At 43.1% G+C, this 21857-nt stretch overlaps 1 protein-coding gene across 1 annotated transcript in view; it reads left to right on the top strand.

Annotated features, from left to right (window-relative positions):
- MIA3 (MIA SH3 domain ER export factor 3) overlaps positions 1-21857 on the top strand; it is a 1691550-nt gene that overhangs the window by 1369974 nt on the left and 299719 nt on the right. Inside the window, exon 18 of the mRNA XM_044060179.1 lies at positions 10785-10886. Coding sequence (XP_043916114.1) covers positions 10785-10886 — 102 coding nt within the window. The remainder of the gene's footprint in view (positions 1-10784; positions 10887-21857) is intronic.

The following is a 21857-nucleotide window of genomic DNA, read 5'->3' on the forward strand; positions in this document are numbered from 1 at the left end:
CAGACAGTTAAGGATTTCTTACAGGTACAGCCACTCAGATTTAGTAGGAACTGGCCTTCAAAAAATTGGTCCTTTCTAGTGTCAGACAGGCCACAAAGAGGCAGATACAGACGCCCTAGAGGCAGATCCCAGCCCCAAGGCTCATACAGGCCTAAACAATGGGGTGCTCCTCCCTTCAAAAGCGGAGAAGACAAATCTCAACCTTATAGGAAACAGTCCCAATGACTTTCTTCTACCAGTACCAAGCACTTTTCTTTTGGAAGCTCCCTTAGGGGGAAAACTAGCACTTTTTTCACAAAACTGGCACAAGATCACCCAGGACAAATGGGTCTTGAATATAGTGTCTCAGGGCTGCAGGTTCCACTTTCACACCCTGCCAAAGGCAAGAGGCATGCCAGACCTGCCACACAATCAATGGGCAGAGGCACAAAAACAAGTTTCATCCCTCATGGACATGGGGGCCATTCAGCGAGTACCACTACAGGAGCAGGGACAAGGATTTTACTCACCGCTTTTCTTGGTGCCCAGAAAGGACAAAGCCTGGAGACCAGTAGTGGACCTGTCTATTTTAAACACTTTTCTGGATGTTCCAAAATTCAAAATGTTGAGACTGCAGCAGCTTCTGCCCATGCTGGGCAAGAAGGCTTGGCTTGTAACTTTGGACTTAAAAGAGGCATACCTGAATGTCCCAATCAGACAGTCTTGCAGAAGATACCTCAGATTCATAGCTGGCTCAATGCACTACCTATTCTCTGCACTGCCATTTGGCTTATCTACTGCGCCCAGGGTCTTCACAAAATGCCTGGCACCAGTAATTGCTTTTTGCAGACAAAGAGGAATTCAGATATATCCCTACCTGGACGACTGCCTTATTCAAGCAGAGAACAAGGACATTTTACTAAATCATCTGGCGTTTGTAAAAAGATTGCTAATTTGCCTAGGGTACACAGTAAACAAAAAGAAATCAAAGCTAGTACCCTCACAAGAGATAATATTCCTGGGTGCAAGCTTAAATACAACTGCCCAGATGGCTTATCACACGCCAGACAAAGGCAACTGACTTCTTATTTCGAAATGTTGGCAACAAAAACCCAGTTATCTGCAAGAAAAATTCTGAAGGCTTTGGGCTTCATGGCATCCTGCATGCTGTTAATTCCATATGCAAGACTGCATATCAAGAAACTACAATGGTATCTAAAAAGTGTTTGGACTCAACATTGCCACAGCCTGGAAAAGTTAATTTCACTCATTCCCTGCCTGAAACAGGAGTTTCGATGGTGGGCACAGGCCTGTCACCTCAACAAGTGACAGCCATTCACTTTACCCACAGCTGGGCAAACACTCACAACAGATGCATCAGATTATGCCTGGGGGGCCCACATGGCAGGAAAATGTATTCAGGACACATGGCCCACCAGCCAAATGCATCTTCATATCAATCAAAAAGAGATGTTGGCTGTTCAGAATGCCCTGACAGCCTTCAAGGATCTACTTCATCCAGGACAACTACTGATAAAGACGGACAATACTACAGTCATGTGGTACATAAACAAGCAGGGAGGGACACATTCCTACCCCCTCTGCAGACAAGCCATGACTTTGTGGAACACAGCATTGACTTATCAAGTACACCTGTAAGCACAATTCCTGCCAGGAAAGACAAATACTCTGGCAGACGAACTAAGCAGAAACGTCATGGATCCTCACGAGTGGAAAGTAGATCCACAAATCTTCAGCATGATAACAAAAAATGGGGATGCCCAGACATAGATCTATTTGCCTCCCCTCACAACTGCCGACTACTGAGATTCTGCACAGGACTTATCACAAGCAAGCATGGAAAGTGGATGCTCTATCATTCAGCTGGAAAACCCTTACAGTTTATGCCTTTCCTCCAGTGCCTCTCCTCCCCAAGGTACTCCTAAAGGTCAGACAAGAGAAGCCAAGAATGATACTCATTGCCCCAAACTGACCCCGCCAGTACTGGTACCCAGTCCTAAAGAGCTTGTCTCAAGGCCCAGCCTGGACATTGCCTCAAATTCCTCATTTACTGACCCAACAAAACAATCAGATCCTGCACAGCCAACTCAGAACCCTAAATCTGGCAGCATGGCGGATAATGTAACCATTCAGAACACACCTCTTTCTAAAGCAGTTATGGATGTTATTTTGGAGACCAGGAGGCCCAGCACCAGAAACTCTTATGCCACTAAATGGAAGAGATTCTGTGCTTGGAACCAGGCTCAGGGAATTGACACGCTTGTACCAAATATTCCTCAGATTTTACAATACCTAACTGAGATGCTGGACAAAGGCCTATCCTTTTCATCAATTAAGATCCATGCCTCTGCCATTTCAGCTCATTACAATTCAGAGCCTCCTATTTTTTCACATCCACTACTAAGGCAGTACCTCAGAGGAGCCAAAAACATAAGACCTCCAAGGAGAGTGCCAATACCTGCATGGGACCTCAGTTTTGTTTTGGAAAACCTCACTCTGCCTCCTTTTGAGCCAGCCAATACAGCTGAGATAAAATTCTTATAATGGAAAACAGCTCTGCTCCTAGCAATAACTTCAGCAAGAAGAGTCTCAGAGTTACAGGCACTAATGGCTGAGGAACCTTTTATAATTTTTCATCCAGACAGGGTTTCTCTAAGGACAAACCCAACATTTATGCCTAAGGTAGTATCCAGCGTGGCTCTTAACCAAACCATTCATTTACCTACCTTTTATCCAAACCCACAGAATAAGGGGGGAGAGACTTCTGCATTCTTTGGACATACACAGACAGCTACGCTTTTACTTGGACAGAACTAAAGCTTTCAGAAAGACTGAGCAACTCTTAGTGGCTTATGCTGCAGGATCACAAGGAAAAGCTGTCTCAAAGCAGACTATTTAATGGATAGGCCACTGCATTCGTTTCTGCTATTCACAACATGGCAAATCAGTGCCTAAGGGCATTAGGCCACATTCAACCAGAGCAGCAGCCACTTCAGCAGCCTTCCTCAGAGGAGTACCTACCAGGGACATTTTGGAGGCTGCTACTTGGACTTCAGTGCACACTTTCACAAAGCACTCCCACTTACCTCTTTACTCCAAATCCAGAGCAGGCTTTGCCACTGCAGTTCTGCAGGGCCTCATAGCCACTCCTAATTCTATTTAGGCCCAGCCACCCAACCTCAGCTTTGGGATTCAACCCAAGTGTAATGACTGCAACAGTGAAACACAATGAACATAGTACAGTTGTGTACCTACCATAAATGTAGATGTTCGAGTTTATTCACTGTTTCAGTCCAGGTTACCCACCATCCCCCCTTTCTTTGCTGGGACTTTTCTGTACTTCTCTATTCTATACAACCTATGTTGTGTATTTGCTTGTAGATGAAGGTATTGTTTATTTTACTGTATGCTTTTTATAAGCAATGTTTTTAGCCTACCCTTTTGGGGGCACCTGACATCTGGGGCAAGAAAAACTGAAGAAAATGGCGTTGGCTGCATCTTATATACCCCTGGCGCACTGATGTCAGGGAAGAGGCGACAGCAACTGACGCCGGACCAGGACTTTGGAATTCGGGCCGACTGCGGGTAGCCTGCCTGCAGGATAACCCAAGTGTAATGACTGCAACAGTGAATACACTCGAACATTTACATTTATGGTAGGTACACAACTGCACTTTCTTCAAGATCTTTTGGTTCAAGGAACCATGCAGCCAGTGTCACCCTCTCAGAAAGGAAAGGGGTTTTATTTCAGAATGTTCCTGGTTCTCAGGAAAGAGGGTTCTTCGAGCCTCATTCTGGCTGCTTTTTTTTCCACAACTCTTTTCTGAAAGTGCTCTCTTTTAATATATTGTCTCTCCAGTCACTATTTCCCCTTTTGCTTCCTCAGGCTTTCCTGGTGTCCCCGGATCTAAAGGATGCCTACCTTCACATTCCTATTCACCCTCTTTACAAGAAATGTTTCTCTATTTCTTCTTCACACTTTCAGTTCTCTGCTTTGCCTTTTGTTTCTGCATTTCCGATGGTCTTACCAAGCATCTGGACACAGTGGTAGCTAGTGAGCTTCCCTCAGTAGGCAAGGGAGAGCCACTCTTTGCTCTTCCTGAGAGAGGGAGCAGGGAAACTTTCCTGTTTTGTCACAATGTTGTGCCCATTGCTGGAGAGAAGCTGCTGCCATTAACAGCACCATTGGTCCCATTTTTCCTGTCAAAAAGAAACAGAAAAGTAAATATTTGTATACTCAAATTACCTTAGACAGGAGTAGTTTACTGGGTCTGGCTCATGGTTTTATTTCAAACTGTTATTTCTTGTAAAGCAGTTTCTAGTAAAAGAAAGAGGGATACCTCTTTTCTTGAAGAGATTCAGGATTCTCAATCTGCACAGGAGGAAGAAGGGGCAGATATAGGGTTTTCTCTCCGAGTTTCTGATTCAGACCAAGAGGAGAGCCCAGTTTCTGATTCACCCTGTGGGGGTTTCTCTTTCTCTGAGATTATTTATGGAATGTCCCAATGTTTTCATTGGGAGAACACTAAGGTTTCTAAGTTGCTTAGAAAATACTATGAAGTGTTACAGAAAGAATTTCCAGAACTTGCACCTATTCCTCCAGTTTTGTCAGCTGAGGAGGATGTGTGTGTTACTGCCTGCAGTTTTTCCTGACATTCTGGCAGCTGCCCCTAAAAAGGCAAATAGGATGTATAAAATTCCTCAGTCTTTTAAGTTTTTACATTCTTCCAAAAGCTGAAGCCGCGATGGTACAGCGGTAGCGTTGTTGCCCCACAGCAAGAGATTCTCCTGTTCGATTATTGGCTGGAGTGCCTTCTATGTGGAGTCTGCATGTCCTCCCCCCACGGTCGAGTGGCCTCCAAAAGACATGTGTGAATGGGCGTGCCTTCGCTGAAGGTTGGGTGTCAGGCTGGCAACTTGGCACCATCAAAATCTACTGCCAATCATTAACGGACCGGAGTTCCGCTGTGGCGACCCCTAACCGGAAAAAGCTGAAAAGACAAACAACATTCTTCCAAAACCTGCTCCAACAGTATAGCTTTACATAATCCTACTGCTGCTTAACAGTTAATTCCAGTGCTGCTATTTCTGATAAGGATGAGAGGATTATTAAGTATGGGAAAAGTGGCTCCTCCTCAACCTTTGATTTTCAGAATTTTAACTTGTCATTCTCTTACAATTTGTCAGAACAAATCTTAAAATAAAAGTATTAAGAATGTTTTGTCTGCAGTTTCTTCTCGTGATGTTAAATTTAATTTATTCTAATGTTCAAGTCACTACTCATTGCTTAGAGTGTTTGTATGGTTCTCTTGATACTTCAAGGGCTGTGGCCAATGATACTGTTATGATGAGGTTTGCATGGCTGCATTCTCAGTACCTCCCAGATGATGCTAAAATGAGATCTTAAATTCTCGTTTGGATCGTGATCTAGGTTTTGGTCCTTGTGCTGTAGGGGTGATCAAAAAGTGTGATAAAAGGTCTAAGCTGATACAGGAAATTTGTAAGATTTTTTCAGCCCTTCTTTTCCAAATTTTCCAATGGTTTATCTAACTCCACATCCAGTTTTGGCAAAAAGCAAAGCAAACAGTCACAACAAAATGCAGGTAAACAGAAGAAATTGCAAGGGGTTCCAGAAGAATTCTGTCAACTCCCAAAACCATGGGCAATACAATAAGTCAAAATGACTATTTAAGAGACTTTGTTTCCCCTCCCACCCTGTCAGCCCTTTTTTTTTCTTCCAGAAAGTCTGACTCTCCCATTTCATTTTCTATTGGCAACAAGTAGTTCCAGACAAATGGGTTCTGAAGATCATTCATGAAGGTTGTAGATGGCCATAGAAGGAAACTCCTCCTTTCAGGAGGGAATTCCTCATCCTCCAGACCAGAGTCTTTTATTTCCACCTGTACTTCATCACATGCTGTTCTAAGAAGTGATGGAACCAGTTCCCCCTTCCCAGATGGGCAAGGGGTTTTATTCAAGGATGTTATTAGTGCCAAAGAAAATGCTTGGAGACCAGTTCTGGATCTTTCTTTCCTAAACCTGTCTCTGATGATGCCTAAATTCAAAATGATATTTTACAACCTGTTACCTTTTCTTATTCATTCAAGTTTCCGTGTAATATTAGATGTAAAAGGTGATTATCACATTCCTATTCATCCAGACCTCCAGCATTTCTTAAGGATTTGTGTGCCTGGATCACATCATCAGTTCCCTGCCTTATTCTTTGGACTATCTGCTACACCATTAGTGTTCACAAAGTGTCTAACTCCAGTTGTAGTTCATTCCAGGGTACAGGGTATCCACATTTGTCCATATTTAGACAACTTGCTTATCTTTATAGAGTGTTTTTCGAAGTGTCAGGATTCCCTGTTTTGGGTGAAAAATCTCTTCTACAAGCTGGGATTCCAAGAGAACATTCAGAAGTCTTGACTCTTTCTCACAGGATTGCATTTCTGGGATGTCAACTATACACCACAGTTCAAAGAGCTTTTCTTCCACAGGAAAAAAAAAAGAGATCTATATCTAGATCTATTTGTAAGGGTTTTCCACTCGGACTTTAGTCATTGAGAGGGAATACCTCACAATTTTGGGTCTCATGGCTTCTCTGATTCTCATGATATCCCTGACAAGACTTCACATGAAAAAGATGCATTGGTATCTGAAGTCTCTGTGGCCCCAGCACCAACACCACTTGTCTTTTCAGATCCCAATGCTGGTGTTTTTCAGAAGAGAGATCACTTGGTGGAGACAACAGATATCCCTAAGTCTACTTCTCCCCTTCTTCCTCCCTGTACCAGTGCAATCAGTAACGACAAACGCCTCAAACTATGCTTGGGGCGTAGTTTCAGGAGGGATAAAAGTGCAAGGTATGTAGGACACCTAGGACAGATGCAAGCACAGAAATTTATAAAATAAATGCTTGCCCTGATCATGGTACTCAACTGTCTGAATCAAGTTTGGTCCCTGTGACGTTTTTAAGGTATTACACACAACCAAATTCATGTGGTACATCAACAAGCAAGGAGGAGCTATGTTGTGTACCCCCTTCTGCATACTAGCCTTGTTAGTTTGGGATGTAGACTCACAGCACAATCTCGCTCTGCAGACATCCTACATTCCATCAGAGGAAAATTGTGTGGCAGACAAGCAGAGCAGGACAGGGGCAGAACCTCATTTATAGAAATTAGATCCAGGTTCTTCCAATACTTAATCCATGTGTGTAGAGTTTCTCAAATAGACCTGTTTTGTCTCCTATCTGAACAACCAGCTGGCAAGATTGTATTTTAGGACTTCATGCAAGAAGGCCTGGAAGACGGATGTCTTTTCTCTTGGACAGGAATGTATGCTTTTCCACTAATATCCAGGGTACTTCTGAAGATTCAGAAGGACTCTCCCAACATCATTGTGGTGACTCTCTTCTGGCCCAGGTAACTTTGGTCTTCCCGTCTTTTGAAAATGACCAGGGACAATTTTCACAGACTGGATCTAATCACAAAAGAACAGGGGTATTTGATAAACCTCAGCACCAGTCAACTTCATTTGACTACTTGGATGATCAGGTTTTAATTCCTTTTAGGCACCTGTTTACTGAGGATGTGCAGCAGGTACTAATGGAGGCAAGAAAGCTTGCTACTAGAAAATCATGTATTAGCAAATGGAAAAAGTTTTCTAGTTGGTGCCAACAGCATAACCAATACCCATTCAGGGCTAGCTGGTTGTTCTCTGGTTTTACAATATTGATGTATGTTACTGTCCTATGGCCTTTCTTACTCCTCTGTCGAGGTTCATTTATCAGCCATTTCATCATGCCTTCCCATGGATTCTCCTCTCGCAGTGCATTCTCATGTCAAAATATTTCTGAAAGGGGTTTTGCACAAGTCCTCCAAGAAAACTAGTGGCCTCTCCCTGGGATCTTAATTTTGTTTTAGAGAAGCTAACACTTGCTCCATTTGAATGAGCTGACTTTGTTGACTTGAGGTTCTTAACGTAGAAAACAGTTTTACCAATTGCAAAAAGGTGGTCACCACAGCGCTCAGACATCCACGGAAGTACACTTTTATAAATAAATTAAGTAAAACAACAAAGGACTTGGCGCTTGGTTTTAAGTTTCACTAGTTGCTCTCAGCTCTGCAAGAGGGGTATCTTCAGTTGCAAGCTGTTATGGTGAGGCAGTTGTGTCTTATTTTATACAGGACTGGAGTTTGAGAACTAATCCTTCATTTATTCCTAAAGTGGTATCTGAGTTTACTTTAAGCTTAACTCTCCATTTCCTAGACCCAAAAATGAGGGAGGAAGGATATTCCATACCTTGGATGCCTACAGACAGCTTGGGTACTATCTTGACAGAACTAAATCTTTCAGATCTTCAGATCAGTTATTCATTGCTTGTGAAGGTAAGAAGAAGAGACAACCTGTGTCAAAGCAGACTATTTCCAAATCCTTGTCTAAGGCTATTACCTTGTGTTGTACTGACCACAACAAAACTATTCCAGACAGTGTCAAGGCCCCCACTCTACCAGGGCCTTGGCTTCATCTATGGCTTTTTGGAAAGGGTTGGATTCCAGAAGTATTCTTGATGGTGCAACTTGGTCCTGTATTCATACTTTTACAAAGCAATATTACCTTGATTCCTTTTCTAGGTCTAGCTCAGGCTTTGCAGGCAACATTCTCCAGGGTCTCTTGGTCTCCTCTCCTCCACCTCCCTAATGTAGTAAGGTGGGGTAATCTACCAATATAGATAAGGCTACTGCAGCAGTGATCAATATGATGAGCATAATACAGTTGTGGAAGTAAGCTTTACCATAACAGTAGATGTTTGAATAATCAGTGCTGCAGTAGCTGCTCCCTCCCTCCATCCATCTCCCTTGTTTTTTGGTGTTTTGTTTATGCCAGGGTGTATTTATTTTTTATTCTTCCTAGCATTTTCTTTTCAGGGCTAAGCCTCTTTCTCTATGTCCCTGTTAGCAGGAAAGCTCTGAAGGGCTTGACACTCAAACTTGTCTTTTAATCAGCTCAGCTTGAGCTGCCTGACAGATTGGGTGAGTGGAAGGTGCCATGAAGCGTTGGAAGTTGACAGACTGTTATATCCTTGGTTGGATATAACCCATATAGCTAAGGCAATGATCATTCGAACATATGCTATTATGGTAAGTTTACTTATACAGCTGTATTTTGTGTGAGACTTGTAATTGCTTTCTGAAACTCTGAAAATAAACTGGTATTCTAGGAGAATACAGTGAATGTTGCAGTTTGATGTGATACCATTGTAGTGGTTTTGTCGGGGGGGGGGGACTTTGCAGCCCTGCATCTCCTGACATGAGAAGCAGTGCCCCCGCCTCCACCCCTACTTTAAGACCATCATAACTCAAAGAAGAGAAAGTAGTCTGAGGTACCATAACCATGCAGTCTTGGTCTTTAAGCTGTATATCCATATAGTTTATGAGATGAACTCCAGCAGCATTATGGATACCATTCTGCCACTGGTCTTAAGATTTGAGTATGAATTTGTATCTTTGTGTAGCATTCCTGCTGTATATTACTTTTAGTTTTAGCCTGCTTATGGTGTTGCATTTATTAGCTGTTAAGAGTTTGTGCTGTGTTGCATGATTTATACAGTTCCTGCTAGAAGAACTGAAGATGAGGATTACCACCACAATCTGCATATGATAACTGATGACCGAGCAGTGGCTGTACTAAACAGGGCTTCAGCAATATCTGTGTGATTGACTGTTTCTAAGTACGCTGCAGCTGTGCTCAATGCAAATGGATGCCCTGGATCAAAATTTCTACACTGGGGAAAGTCCTTTTTTCTCTTTAAGATTTGGTGATTCAGAATTTTATTATTTAATGTGTAATGCAGATTGGAGGCAGTTAAATTATCCCTCTGGCAAAAATAGATAATTTGTAAAGAATTTTTTGATATTGTTTATTTCAGTTTCAGTTCCAGCTAATTGGCTACAAAGAATCAGCACTCTTGTGTCGTCAGTGGATGGTGCTATAGTTCTCTTCAGGTGCTTGATAAAAGCTGAAAACATGGCAGGTTGTTATTAATGAATAGGGAGTTTTTTTAACAATTTTACAAAAGTGCCACTCTCAGTGATATGCTTAAGTCGAGTAACTCCATTAGCTCTGTTTTTTTCTGCATCTGTGTTACTTTGAATACTTCAGTTTATTACATGAACTGTATAGTTTCTTTAGATTGAATAAGTTACCTAGCATATGATTAGTGTTGCAGGTTGTAGAATGTGGAATTCAGCAGCATTTTAATGGGCTTGACTTGTGCGTAGATTGTAGTGCCAGAATACAAATGACGTATTATGCATTTTATTGAGCAAGTTTGAAAATGGGTTGTAAGTAATTAAATATGGTTGAAATTTTTAATTTTATATTAAAATTTTTATTTTAATTGGACTTTGGTATTGTAGGTGGAGTTCCGCTGTGGCGACCCCTAACCGGGAAAAGCCGAAAGAGACAAACTAACAAACTATTAAAATAAGTTAAAAAATAAATACTGTTTAGTATTTTAAGCCTTTAGTAAAATGTTGTATAAATTGAAAACATAAGGGCATAGTTTAGAAGAAGCATGTCGTGATGCCAATGTGTGGACGATACATGTCAAATTCCATTGGCTTTGCTTAAAAAGTTTTTGATCTTCTTTTGGATTTGCCACAAAAATGATCACATGTGCTTAAATTTTCCCAGATGACTTTGCTGTAGTAGACTTTGATTTTACTGTTTGAAATGTGAGTGAAGATTGGCTCATGTATTTTGTGAATTCCTCTCAGGAAGTTAACACAAGAGGAGTTTCAGCGGCAGGAGAAGGAGCAGAAATTAAGTGTAGCTGATGAGAAAGCTGGGCAAGCAGTTGAAGAAGTGAAGATGTTCAGGTAAGTGCTTGATGACATATTTATTTATTCAGATGTTACATAGTATTCAAGTAAGTGCCTGAAACGTAGTTGACTTGTATATACTACTGTATTTACAACTGACTTTCCCTTGAAATCCTCAAGAAATGTGTAGTTTTTAATAAGATTTTCATTTTCATTGTGGGCTTTTTTTTCTTACTGGTTGTTTTAGGGTAATGAATATTTTATTTCTTGTTGTAAGATTCAAAACCCTTTTCCAGAAGCATATATATTCAGTTTGTAACATTTTCCATGTAGGAATACATTTCTGAAGTGGGCTAACTTATGTAGTGATTTTTCTATGTTGACCTTAACTAACAGTGTGGGCTACCTTGAAATGTATTTGTACTTGATTTTTCAGCCTCTCAAGATATATATGCTGTCAAGTAAAAAGGGGGGGGGGGCTCCTCCCCCAGCTTTTGGTAGTAGGCATCCCAGTCGTTAACACCAAAAGTATCACTGCAACCCTTGCTTTCAGGATTATCATAGTCAATTGTTGGGATGTCTGGCATTCTATTCTGGGAATTCTTACTCAAAATCTTCAAAAAGCAGCTGATGCCATAGCACTTCCCATTTCTATTCTGATCAATAGATCCATCTCAGAAGGATCCATCCCAAGCAATATGGAAAATATCACGTTATGCCTCTCCATAAAGGAGGAAGTTCCACTGAATTATCTAACTTTAGACCTATATCCATTCTTTCACCACTAGCTAAAATCATGGACAGATGTGTACACAATCAAATCATGCACTTTCTTATTCAAAACGGAAAGCTCGCCAACTCTCAGCACAGCTTTAGGCCATTCCACAGTACCACCACATCTTTCTTCCATCTTTCTCTGATGTCATCAATCTTCATCGTAACAACAACAAACTATCTTCAGCACTCTTCCTAGATCTCTCAAAAGCTTTTGATATGGTCAACCATCAGCTACTGCTCAGTACCCTACAAACAGTCGGTTTAGACCAACACGCAATACAATGGTTTCACTCCTAAACGGTAGGCAGCAGGATGTCTTCTGGCAGAGCAAGCTGTCATCCCAACTTCCTGTAACCGTAGGTGTCCCACAAGGCTCCATACTAGGTCCGCTTCTTTTCCTCTGTCTTTATCAATGATCTGCACACCACCTTCCCAGGAGCCACCTGCATCCAATATGCAGATGACTCTACACTAATATATGCTCTGCCTCCTCTCCTACACAACTTCTAACCCTCACGCAGACCACTTTCAGCATGGTAGAAACTTGGCTAGCTAATTGCTGCCTGCTTCTAAATCCTAACAAAACCAAGCTACTATTTTTCTCTCCTAACCGTAGAATTTCTCCTGCTTCCTTTAACATCAACTGTAGCAATGACACCATTATCTCCCCTGATGACAATACAAAGATTCTAGGCGTAATAATAGACAACAACCTTAAATTTGATAAACATGTCAATCACACTATTAAGTCCATCAACAAAAAACTTGGCTGCCTGTACAGATCCAAACCGTTCCTCACCCCCCCCCCCCAGCTAAGATAGCTATTGCAAAATCACACCTCCTCTCTACCCTTATGTATGCCTCCCCTATACTCACCAACCTATCCAAAACCGATCTCAACAAATTATCAGGATGTTACAATCATATAGCCAGATTCGCTACTGGCATGACTTTTAGGACCCACCAGAACCTCAAAGCAATGGGATGGCTAGAGTATCCTACCCTTCTACAGTTCAACAAGCTTTATAGTAGTGCATAAAATACTCCATCAACCTGATAACACCCCTGCCCTCAAAAATATTCTCACCCCTCATAGTGCCCCCAGGCCATTACGCTCAGCTGATAAACTAATGATACTGACCCAAAAATCCAACAACTCTGCAGACGATGCTATATTTGCCAACTCAACCGGTAAAATCTGGAATCTACTCCCTACTACCATTACCAAGGAAACCTCACTACCCCTATTTAAAAGAGAACTCAAAAATACCTCACATCTCATTGGTTGTGCTCTTGTTCTAAACCTGACTAACAACTTCACTCATACATGTCTTGCTACCCAACCTGCTGTTTAGCCAGGTACCTATGCCTCATAGCATTTGAATGTCTAAGCATTGTGAATTATGAGAGCTGATTGTATTCTATGTTCACATTTTCTGATATGTCTTTGCCAATCAGATGCAAGTGTGTACATTGTGTATACTGATATGTGCCTGTATTATTTATCTATATTTTTCTAAACATGTCTGCCTGAGTTTATCACTCAGTGATGTATGTACTTGTCTCTCTTTTGGTATGTGAAGCTTTTCTCCCCGGTCCTCCACTGAAAATGGACAATATATCCAGTTGGACTGTCCCGGTCAACAAATGTAAAATAAAATAATAAAATAAAGCTGTATTTACCTTAGGAAGAGTTCAGTAGTTGCATTTGTCTGCTTATGGTGCTGGTGTGCCAAACCTGGTTTCTTGGTCTTTATTGTGTGCACAGTATGAGACGTATGATGTCTACAGTAACACGAAGAAAGGGAAGACTATCTCAGGAGCTTTTCAGAGGTCCTCCCCAGTCATGGCAACCAGCCTTCTGCACACACACTTAGCCCAAAACCCTCAACAGTGCCTTTTGTTTACAAACATTTGCAAAATATTGCCTTGTGACTCTACAGAGTGCCTCCCTGGCCCTGAGGCCTTCCACCTCCAGGGCAGCCATCCAGACCTGTGTTTTATTGGGGAAGGCTGGAGACCTCTGGTGCAGATGTAGATAATTCATGTGATAAGGTCTTTTTAACTATATCAAATGCAGCTCTCCATCCTTCATTTTCAGAAATGAGGAAAAAAACATATCCAGTTATCTGCTGCCTATTACCATTTGTAGATGCTGATTTCTACCTGTCTGAATCACCGATATGGACTAACCTATCATCAACTTTTGCTGCAAAACTGGTGCCTTTTGTGGAACTTCTTATTTTTCTTAAATGAGTCTATGTTTGTTTGCCTTTTATAGAAGAGCGACTGTTTGGAAGGATAGATGTTCTTTGTGTTTCACTGTTGCAGTCATTACATTTGGGTAATCTGCTGGCAGGTTGCCCTCAGTTGGCCTGATTAACAAAGTCTTGGGTCCTGCGTCTGTTGCTGTCCCTTCTTCCATGACGTCAGGTCGTCAGGGGTATAAAACATGCAGCCGACGCCATTACATTAGCCTTTCTTGCCGTGCGGTGCCCAAAGCCGAAGCAGTTCGCAAGTGCCGGTCGGCCAACTCCTGAAGTTTTCTTTTTATAGGTTCATAGGTTCGTACTAAGCTATCTGCCCTAAGGCATTTATAAGCCTAGCCAGAGTGTATGTGGCTTACACCACCCCTTAGGATGAGAATACTACGCCCTTTCAGGGTTTAGTTTACTATGCCTCTGTCTAGTAGTGACACAGAGATGACCCCCGGGGTAAACCTACGATCTCCCATCCTCTCGTCGAGATTTCTCTTGAATAGAGTCAGTGAGGGGCTCTGCCTAACATGGACTGGGATTCTGTTCCAGAGTGTAGGGAGCCTCTGGGTTATGAATCTGTCCCTCCAGCACGTCCTATTTATTTCTGTGTTGAGGTTTAAGTCACTTGTTCTCTTGGCTCTGATGGATTTGGATTTTCTGAGGTGGAGCATGTCCAAGTATTTTTCTTGGCTTTTTTCGACTTTTTGTGCCTTTCGACTACTGTTTCTGCTTATTTTATCAAGTTTGCACTGTTTTTTCTGTGTTTATAAGTTAAAACTGTTTACTGCACTTGCTAGTTTAAGTTTTGCCTAAAAGTTAAACTACAGGCTAATACACTCAAGTGTACTAGCTTTTGATAGCATTTAATCGAAAATCATAGCATTTATTGTGTTTTCTGCTTTTCTGTAAAAAAAAAAACTTGAAAAAAAAACAAAAAAATATCCTTGCTTTCCATACTTTCCTAAACTAGTGTTCCAGAGACCAGATTTTGCTGATCCCTGGGCTTTGTCTTGGTTCCTGTTTTCTCCATTTTCCTTGTTTGGTCAAGGGGTAGTTTCTTTACTCACTAGTGGGAGTAGGGAGTACTGAACTGCCTGTTTGTCCTCAGAGGAGTGGTTTAAGGCAGTAACTTGTAGTTTATTGGCCATTTTGGGTCATTTCCTGTCTTTTCCAGCCCCCTGCTATAAAGCACGTTTTGGCGGGCTTTTCCAGCTATTGAGAACTCAGCACAGCTCCTCGTGGTGGCCAGCAGTGTTCCTCTAGCAGCAGAGACCAGAAAAGACTACCTTTCCAGATTTTAAGTATTTTTCTTGGCTTTTTCGACTTTTTGTGCCTTTCGACTACTGTTTCTGCTTATTTTATCAAAGTTTGCACTGTTTTTCTGTGTTTATAAGTTAAAACTGTTTACTGCACTTGCTAGTTTAAGTTTTGCCTAAAAGTTAAACTACAGGCTAATACACTCAAGTGTACTAGCTTTTGATAGCATTTAATCGAAAATCATAGCATTTATTGTGTTTTCTGCTTTTCTGTAAAAAACTTGAAAAAACAAAAAATATCCTTGCTTTCCATACTTTCCTAAACTAGTGTTCCAGAGACCAGATTTTGCTGATCCCTGGGCTTTGTCTTGGTTCCTGTTTTCTCCATTTTCCTTGTTTGGTCAAGGGGTAGTTTCTTTACTCACTAGTGGGAGTAGGGAGTACTGAACTGCCTGTTTGTCCTCAGAGGAGTGGTTTAAGGCAGTAACTTGTAGTTTATTGGCCATTTTGGGTCATTTCCTGTCTTTTCCAGCCCCTGCTATAAAGACGTTTTAGCGCATTAGCGATTTAGCGGAGTTGCCACTGTTGCACACTAGGGCAGCTCGGTTAAGCAGGTTTAAACTATTCGGCTACCTAAAGTCCACTCTTCAAATTTTCCCTTGAAACCACCTTCCTCGACCTATACTACTCATCTAATCAGCGTATCCTATAACTAAAAAGATCATCTCTACTTGACTCTAAGTAGACTATTCTCTATCTGTTAAACCTAGCACTTGCTCCTACAGTACTTATTACCTTGATACGGCACTCTTATAGATAGCACCCCAAAAAGGCAACCCCCGATTTGTCGGTCACCCACATCCCCGGAATCTTTTTAAAGTTTCTTGTCTATCCTTCTAGCATGTCGAGGGATCAGTTGCTAGTGTCATCTCCTGCTCAGCTGGTGAACCTGGGAATATTGAGGCAATGTTACAATTGCCTCATGTACACAGACAACCCTCTCCTCCTCCCACAAAACACAAATACATGCGAGAGATGCAACTATACGGCCAAACTGGAGGCTGAGCTCTCTCAACATAGGACTGGCAAGACCAGTCAGGAGGGAAGGTTACCACACACACTATAGACCCAGTCTCACATAGTACCATTACAACCTCAAATCATACACATAAACACACAAAGACATACTCGGAGGCTCTGATCAAAAATCTACCAAAACAGCAGAGGCCACCAAAGCAGACACCCAAAAAACCACCACCTCAGAACACAACACCTGCAACACATAGACCTCACAGTCAGAGTGTCAAACAGTCACAGCCCTTAAGGCCAAACACAATGCCAGACACACTAGTCATTGGTGACTCCATAGTCAGACACACTGATGCCCTGCTCACCAGACTGAGTAAGGAGAAGGTCACAGTAAGCTGTCTGTCGGGCTAGAATCCGCCACATAACGCAAGCACTCAGGTCTCTCAACAGCAGGTACAAATATGACTCAGTCATTGTCCACGCTGGTGTAAGCGACCTGAGACGTACCTCCTTGGACTACATGAAAAGAGACATTGAGGAGCTCTCTGATTATGTAGCCCAGGCAGGTATGACCCTGACCTTGAGCAGTATCCTACCTTCACCAAGAATGATGCCACAATACAGAGATAAGATGATCAGCTTTAACAATTGGCTTAAACACTGGTGTCATTCAAAGGGGATCCAGTATCTGTCTGCCTGGGATGACATGCTGGACAAGCCACGCTGCCGCAAGGGACGGCTTGCACCTGTCACCCTGGGATTCGGATATTGGCAAAGGCTCTTGCCACCCCATAGTGCCTTTTAGGCAAGGCTCAAATTCTAAACCTACCACCCTAGAACACAAAAAAGGAAATAAACTAAGGGTAATGCTGCTCAATGCCAGAAGTCTAAATCTCAAAATGCACGCACTCGAGGCCCTTCTCAGTATGGAGAACATCGATGTCTGTGCTGTGACAGAAACCTAGTTCAAGGCTCTTGAGAGCACCCCAGCGCTATCAGGTTTTACCTCATATCATGCGTTCCGGCCCCAAAATCAGGAAAATACCAAGAAAGGAGGGGGGGTATCCATATTCATCAAGGACACCCACACCTCAAGACTGGTGGCAACGCATGATGCATCGGAGACCATCCAGGTGCAATTAACCGTAGGCAAGACTGCTCTGCAAATAGTAGCATGTTACAGGCCACCCTCACAAACTCAGGAACCTCACATGGCCTTCCTGAAAACACTAGAGGGGATAAATGTATCACCAAACACCATCATACTAGGTGACTTCAATTACCCAAATATAGACTGGGAACACTACTCAAGCCCAAACACCCTAGCCCAAAAGTTCCTGGAATTCATAAACTCAAATGCCATGGAACAACTAGTCACCATTCCCACAAGAGGAGATAACATACTTGATCTCATCATCACGAACATGGGAGCACAATGTTCAACACCGAAGTATACCCTCACTGGTGAGATCAGATCACAAACTAATCTCGCTGGAGGTCCTCATCCCACCCCACCTGAAATAAAAAGACCACAGTAAAGAACTTCCCAAAGCCGACTTCACACTTCTAAAGACTAGTGTGGTCTCCTTTAAGGCCCCCGAGCGGCGGAAAACAGTACTCAAGCCGCTGAATCACTTACAAATGCCTTCTACCAGCACCTGCAGGACTGCATGGATAAGGCAATCCCAAGCAAAACAAAGACTCTTTGTACCAAAGGCAAGCATCCAGTCTGGTGGACCCCAGCCATAAACAAACTCTACAACAAAAGGAGGAAGCTACTACAAGATAAAGCAAAATCCTTAAAAGGTAAGACACCCTTGATCACTATAAGTAAAAACTAAGAGCTCTCATAAAATCATCCAAAGCAAATTCGAGAGAAAAATAGCTAAAGACTCAAAGGACAATCATAAGGCCTTCTTTAGCTATGTTAGAAACCTAGGAGGAAACTCCCAGATATGCTCAGAACTAGTTCAAAATGATGTGAAGATTACTGATCCTACAGACATTGCCAACATACTGGCTGACAGGTTCAGTGCAAACTTCTCACCCCCCCACAAAAGGAGAGATATCTATACCAAATGATTGCAGCGCCCCAAACATCTCCAGCGCCCAAGTGAGAACTGCTCTCTCCAAAGCAAAAAACACAGCATCCATGGGACCTGATGGGGTCCCCGGCTGTGTGCTCCACGAACTCAATGAGGAATTAAACCCACAGCTAGGACAGCTGTTTAATCAAAGTCTTACCTCTGGATACGCACCCAGGGAGTGGCGCACTGCAACTGTGGTCCCACTTCACAAAGGCGGTGCCTCCACCGCCCCTGGTAATTACCGGCCCATTAGCTTGACAAGCCTTATCTGCAAAGCCATGGAGAGGATCATAATGGACCTCATAAATAAAGACATTGGGAATTTGCAGACTTTGGATCCAACCCAGTTTGGCTTTGTCAAAGGCAGATCATGCCTTTTAAACTTGGTTGACTTTTTCGAAACAGTCACCAAAGCCATTGATGAGGGAAAGGCAGTCCATACAGCCTACCTCGATCTGGCTAAGGCCTTCGATACAATACCCCACTCGGGTATCATTGAAAAACTCATCAGCTTAAATGTTAACCCATACATCACAAGATGGGTTGCAAACTGGCTGAGTGACAGAACCCACAGGGTCAGAGTTGCTGGCGCCATGTCAGACTCAAAGCCTGTCACAAGTGGTGTCCCACAGGGCTCAGTCCTGGGCCCACTCTTGTTTGGCATTTACTTTTCTGAAGTACAAGCAAACACAGGAGGGTTATGGCTGACAAAGTTTGCAGATGACTGCAAACTAGCCATAGTAGAAAACACATCTGACACAGATATCCTTCAGAAGGGTCTCACAGAAGCGGATAACTGGTGCCAGAGCCACGGCCTAAAGTTAAATGCCAAAAATGCATAGTCATACCCTTCGGGAAAAACAAGGTTACCCCTAGCTACCAAATAGGAGGCAATCCACTGAGCACAGAAGAAGTTATCAGGGACCTGGGGACCCAGGTTGATAGTAGTCTGTCATTCGACACCCATGTAGCTAAAGTAGTTAGGAAGACCTTCTACATTGCCCACCTTATCATGAAGGGATTCTCATCTAGATCAAGGGAGGTTATAGTCTCCCTTTACTCATCACTCATCAGACCAATGATTGAGTACAATGCCCCATTTGGAATGTATCTGACCCGACACTTGCAGCAGCTGGAGAGGCCACAAAGTTCCTCACCAAAAGGATAAAGGGTCTCAAAATCTATCCTATGCTGCCCGACTGAAAGAACTCCAGCTCTATTCAGTCGCACGCTTGCTCAGAGGTGACCTTTGCCTAACATACAAGGCCATGTCAAACCCAGATTTGATGAATATGCTTCACCTCAAAAATCTAGATCCATCAGAGCCACATGGGCGGAGACTTAAACCTCGACACGGCTATTAATAGGACGTGCTGGAGGGATAGATTCATCACCCAAAGACTCCCTATGCTGTGGAACAGAATCCCGGTACATGTGAGGCAGAGCACCTCGCTGGCCTTGTTCAAGAGAAATCTTGACCAATGGATGGGAGATCGCAGATATACCCCAGGGATTACCTCAGTGTCACTGCTCGACAGAGGCACAGCAAAATAATGGGTATAGTTCCCCATACTAAAGGGGTGGCGTAAGCCACAAAACGATGGGCTAGGCTTGTAAATGCCCTCGGGCAGATAGCCTAGTATTAATTCAGAATTGGACATGGCCTTGTACGTCAGGCACGGATCACCTCTGAGTAGGCGGTAGGAGCTGGAGTTTTTTCAGTCGGGCAGCATATGACATATGTTTAAGACCCTTTATCCTCTTGGTGAGGAACTTTTGGGGTCTTTCCAACTACTGCAGGTGTCGGGTGAGATGCATCCCAAATGGGGCATTGTACTCAATCATTGGCCTGATAAGAGAAGAGTACAGGGGCACAATGACCTCTCTTGATCTAGATGTGAAACCCTTCATGATAAGGTGGGCAATGTAGAAGGTCTTCCTAACCACTTTGGCAATGTGAGTGTCAAATGAGAGGTTACTGTCAACCTGGGTCCCTAGGTCCCTGATTACCTCTTCGTACTTAGTGGATTACCGCCTATGTGGTAATTTGTCGGTACCTTGTTTTTCCCAAAGGGTATGACTATACATTTTTTGGCGTTCAGCTTAAGGCCATGGCTCTAGCACCAATTATCTGTTTCTATGAGGCCTCTCTGAAGGATGTTTGTGTCCACTGGAGTATCATTTATGGCGCCCAGTTTGCAGTCATCTGCGAACTTTGTCAGCCACAATCCTCCTATGTTTGCCTGTACCTCAGAAAAATAAATGCCGAACAAGAGGGGTCCCAGGACTGAGCCCTGTGGGACACCGCTTGTGACTGACTTAGAGTCTGACATGGCTCCAGCAACTCTGACCCTGTGGGTTCTGTCCTTGAGCCAGTTTGCAACCCATCTTGTGACATATGGGTTTACATTTAAGCTGGTGAGTTTGTCTATGATGCCCGAGTGGGGTATTGTGTCAAAGGCTTTTGCAAGGTCAAGGTAGGCTGTGTGAACTGCCTTGCCCTCATCAATGGCCTTAGTGACTGTTTCAAAAAAGTCGACCAAGTTCAAAAGGCAGGATCTGCCCTTGACAAAGCCAAATTGGGTAGGATCCAATGTCTGTAGGTCCCCAATGTCTTTGCTTATGAGTTCCATAATGATCCTCTCCATAGCTTTGCAGACCAGGCTCGTCAAGCTTATGGGGGTAATTTCAGGGTCCGTAGAAGCACCGCCTTTGTGAAGTGGGACCACTGTTGCCGTACGCCACTCTTTGGGTACATATCCTGTAGTAAGGCTAAGATTAAACAGCAGCCTTATGTGTGGGTTTAGTTCCTCTTGGAGTTCATGTAGCACACAGCCCAGGACACCATCCGGTCCCATTGATGCTGTGTTTTAGCTTTAGAGAGGGCGGCTCTCACCTGGGCATCTGAGATGTTAGGGAGGCTACACTCTGCTGGGATAGTTATTTTTCCTTTTGGGGGGGAGAAATTTGCACTGAACCTGTCTGCCAGAATGTTGGCAATGTCAGTGGGTTCAGTGTATTTTGTGTCATTTTGGACTAACTCTGCGCATATCTGGGAGTTTCCACCCAGGTTTCTAACATAGCTAAAGAAGGCCTTGTGATTGTCTTTTGAGTCTTTTGCGATTTTTCTCTCAAATTTGGCCTTGGATGATTTTATGAGTGATCGTAGTTTTTTGCTAGTACTGATCAGAGACGCCTTCCCTTTTAGGGATTTTGCTCTGTCATGTAGTAGCTTCCTCCTCCTGTTGTAAAGTTTGTTTATGGCTGGGGTCCACCAGACCAGCACCTGCCTTTGGGGGAATGGGTCTTGGTTTTATTTGGGATTGCATGATCCATGCATTCTTGAAGGTGCCCATAGAAGGCATTTCCAAAGGATTCAGCAGTGTGGGTTGTGGTTTCCACTGGCCCAGGGGCCTTGAAGGATACCACTTCAGTCTTAAGAAGTGTGAAGTTTGCTTTTGAGAAGTTCTTCACTGTGGTCTTTTGTGCAGGGGGTGGGGGGCGGGATGTGGATTTCCAGTGAGATTAATTTATGGTCTGATCTTACCAATGAGGGATATACTTCCGGTGTGGAGCATTTTGTCCCCATGTTTGTGATGATCAGGTCTAGTATATTGTCTC

This window comes from Protopterus annectens, chromosome 1.part2 (assembly GCF_019279795.1).
Source record: "Protopterus annectens isolate FY-2018-M chromosome 1.part2, PAN1.0, whole genome shotgun sequence".
Lineage (NCBI taxonomy): Eukaryota > Metazoa > Chordata > Ceratodontiformes > Protopteridae > Protopterus > Protopterus annectens.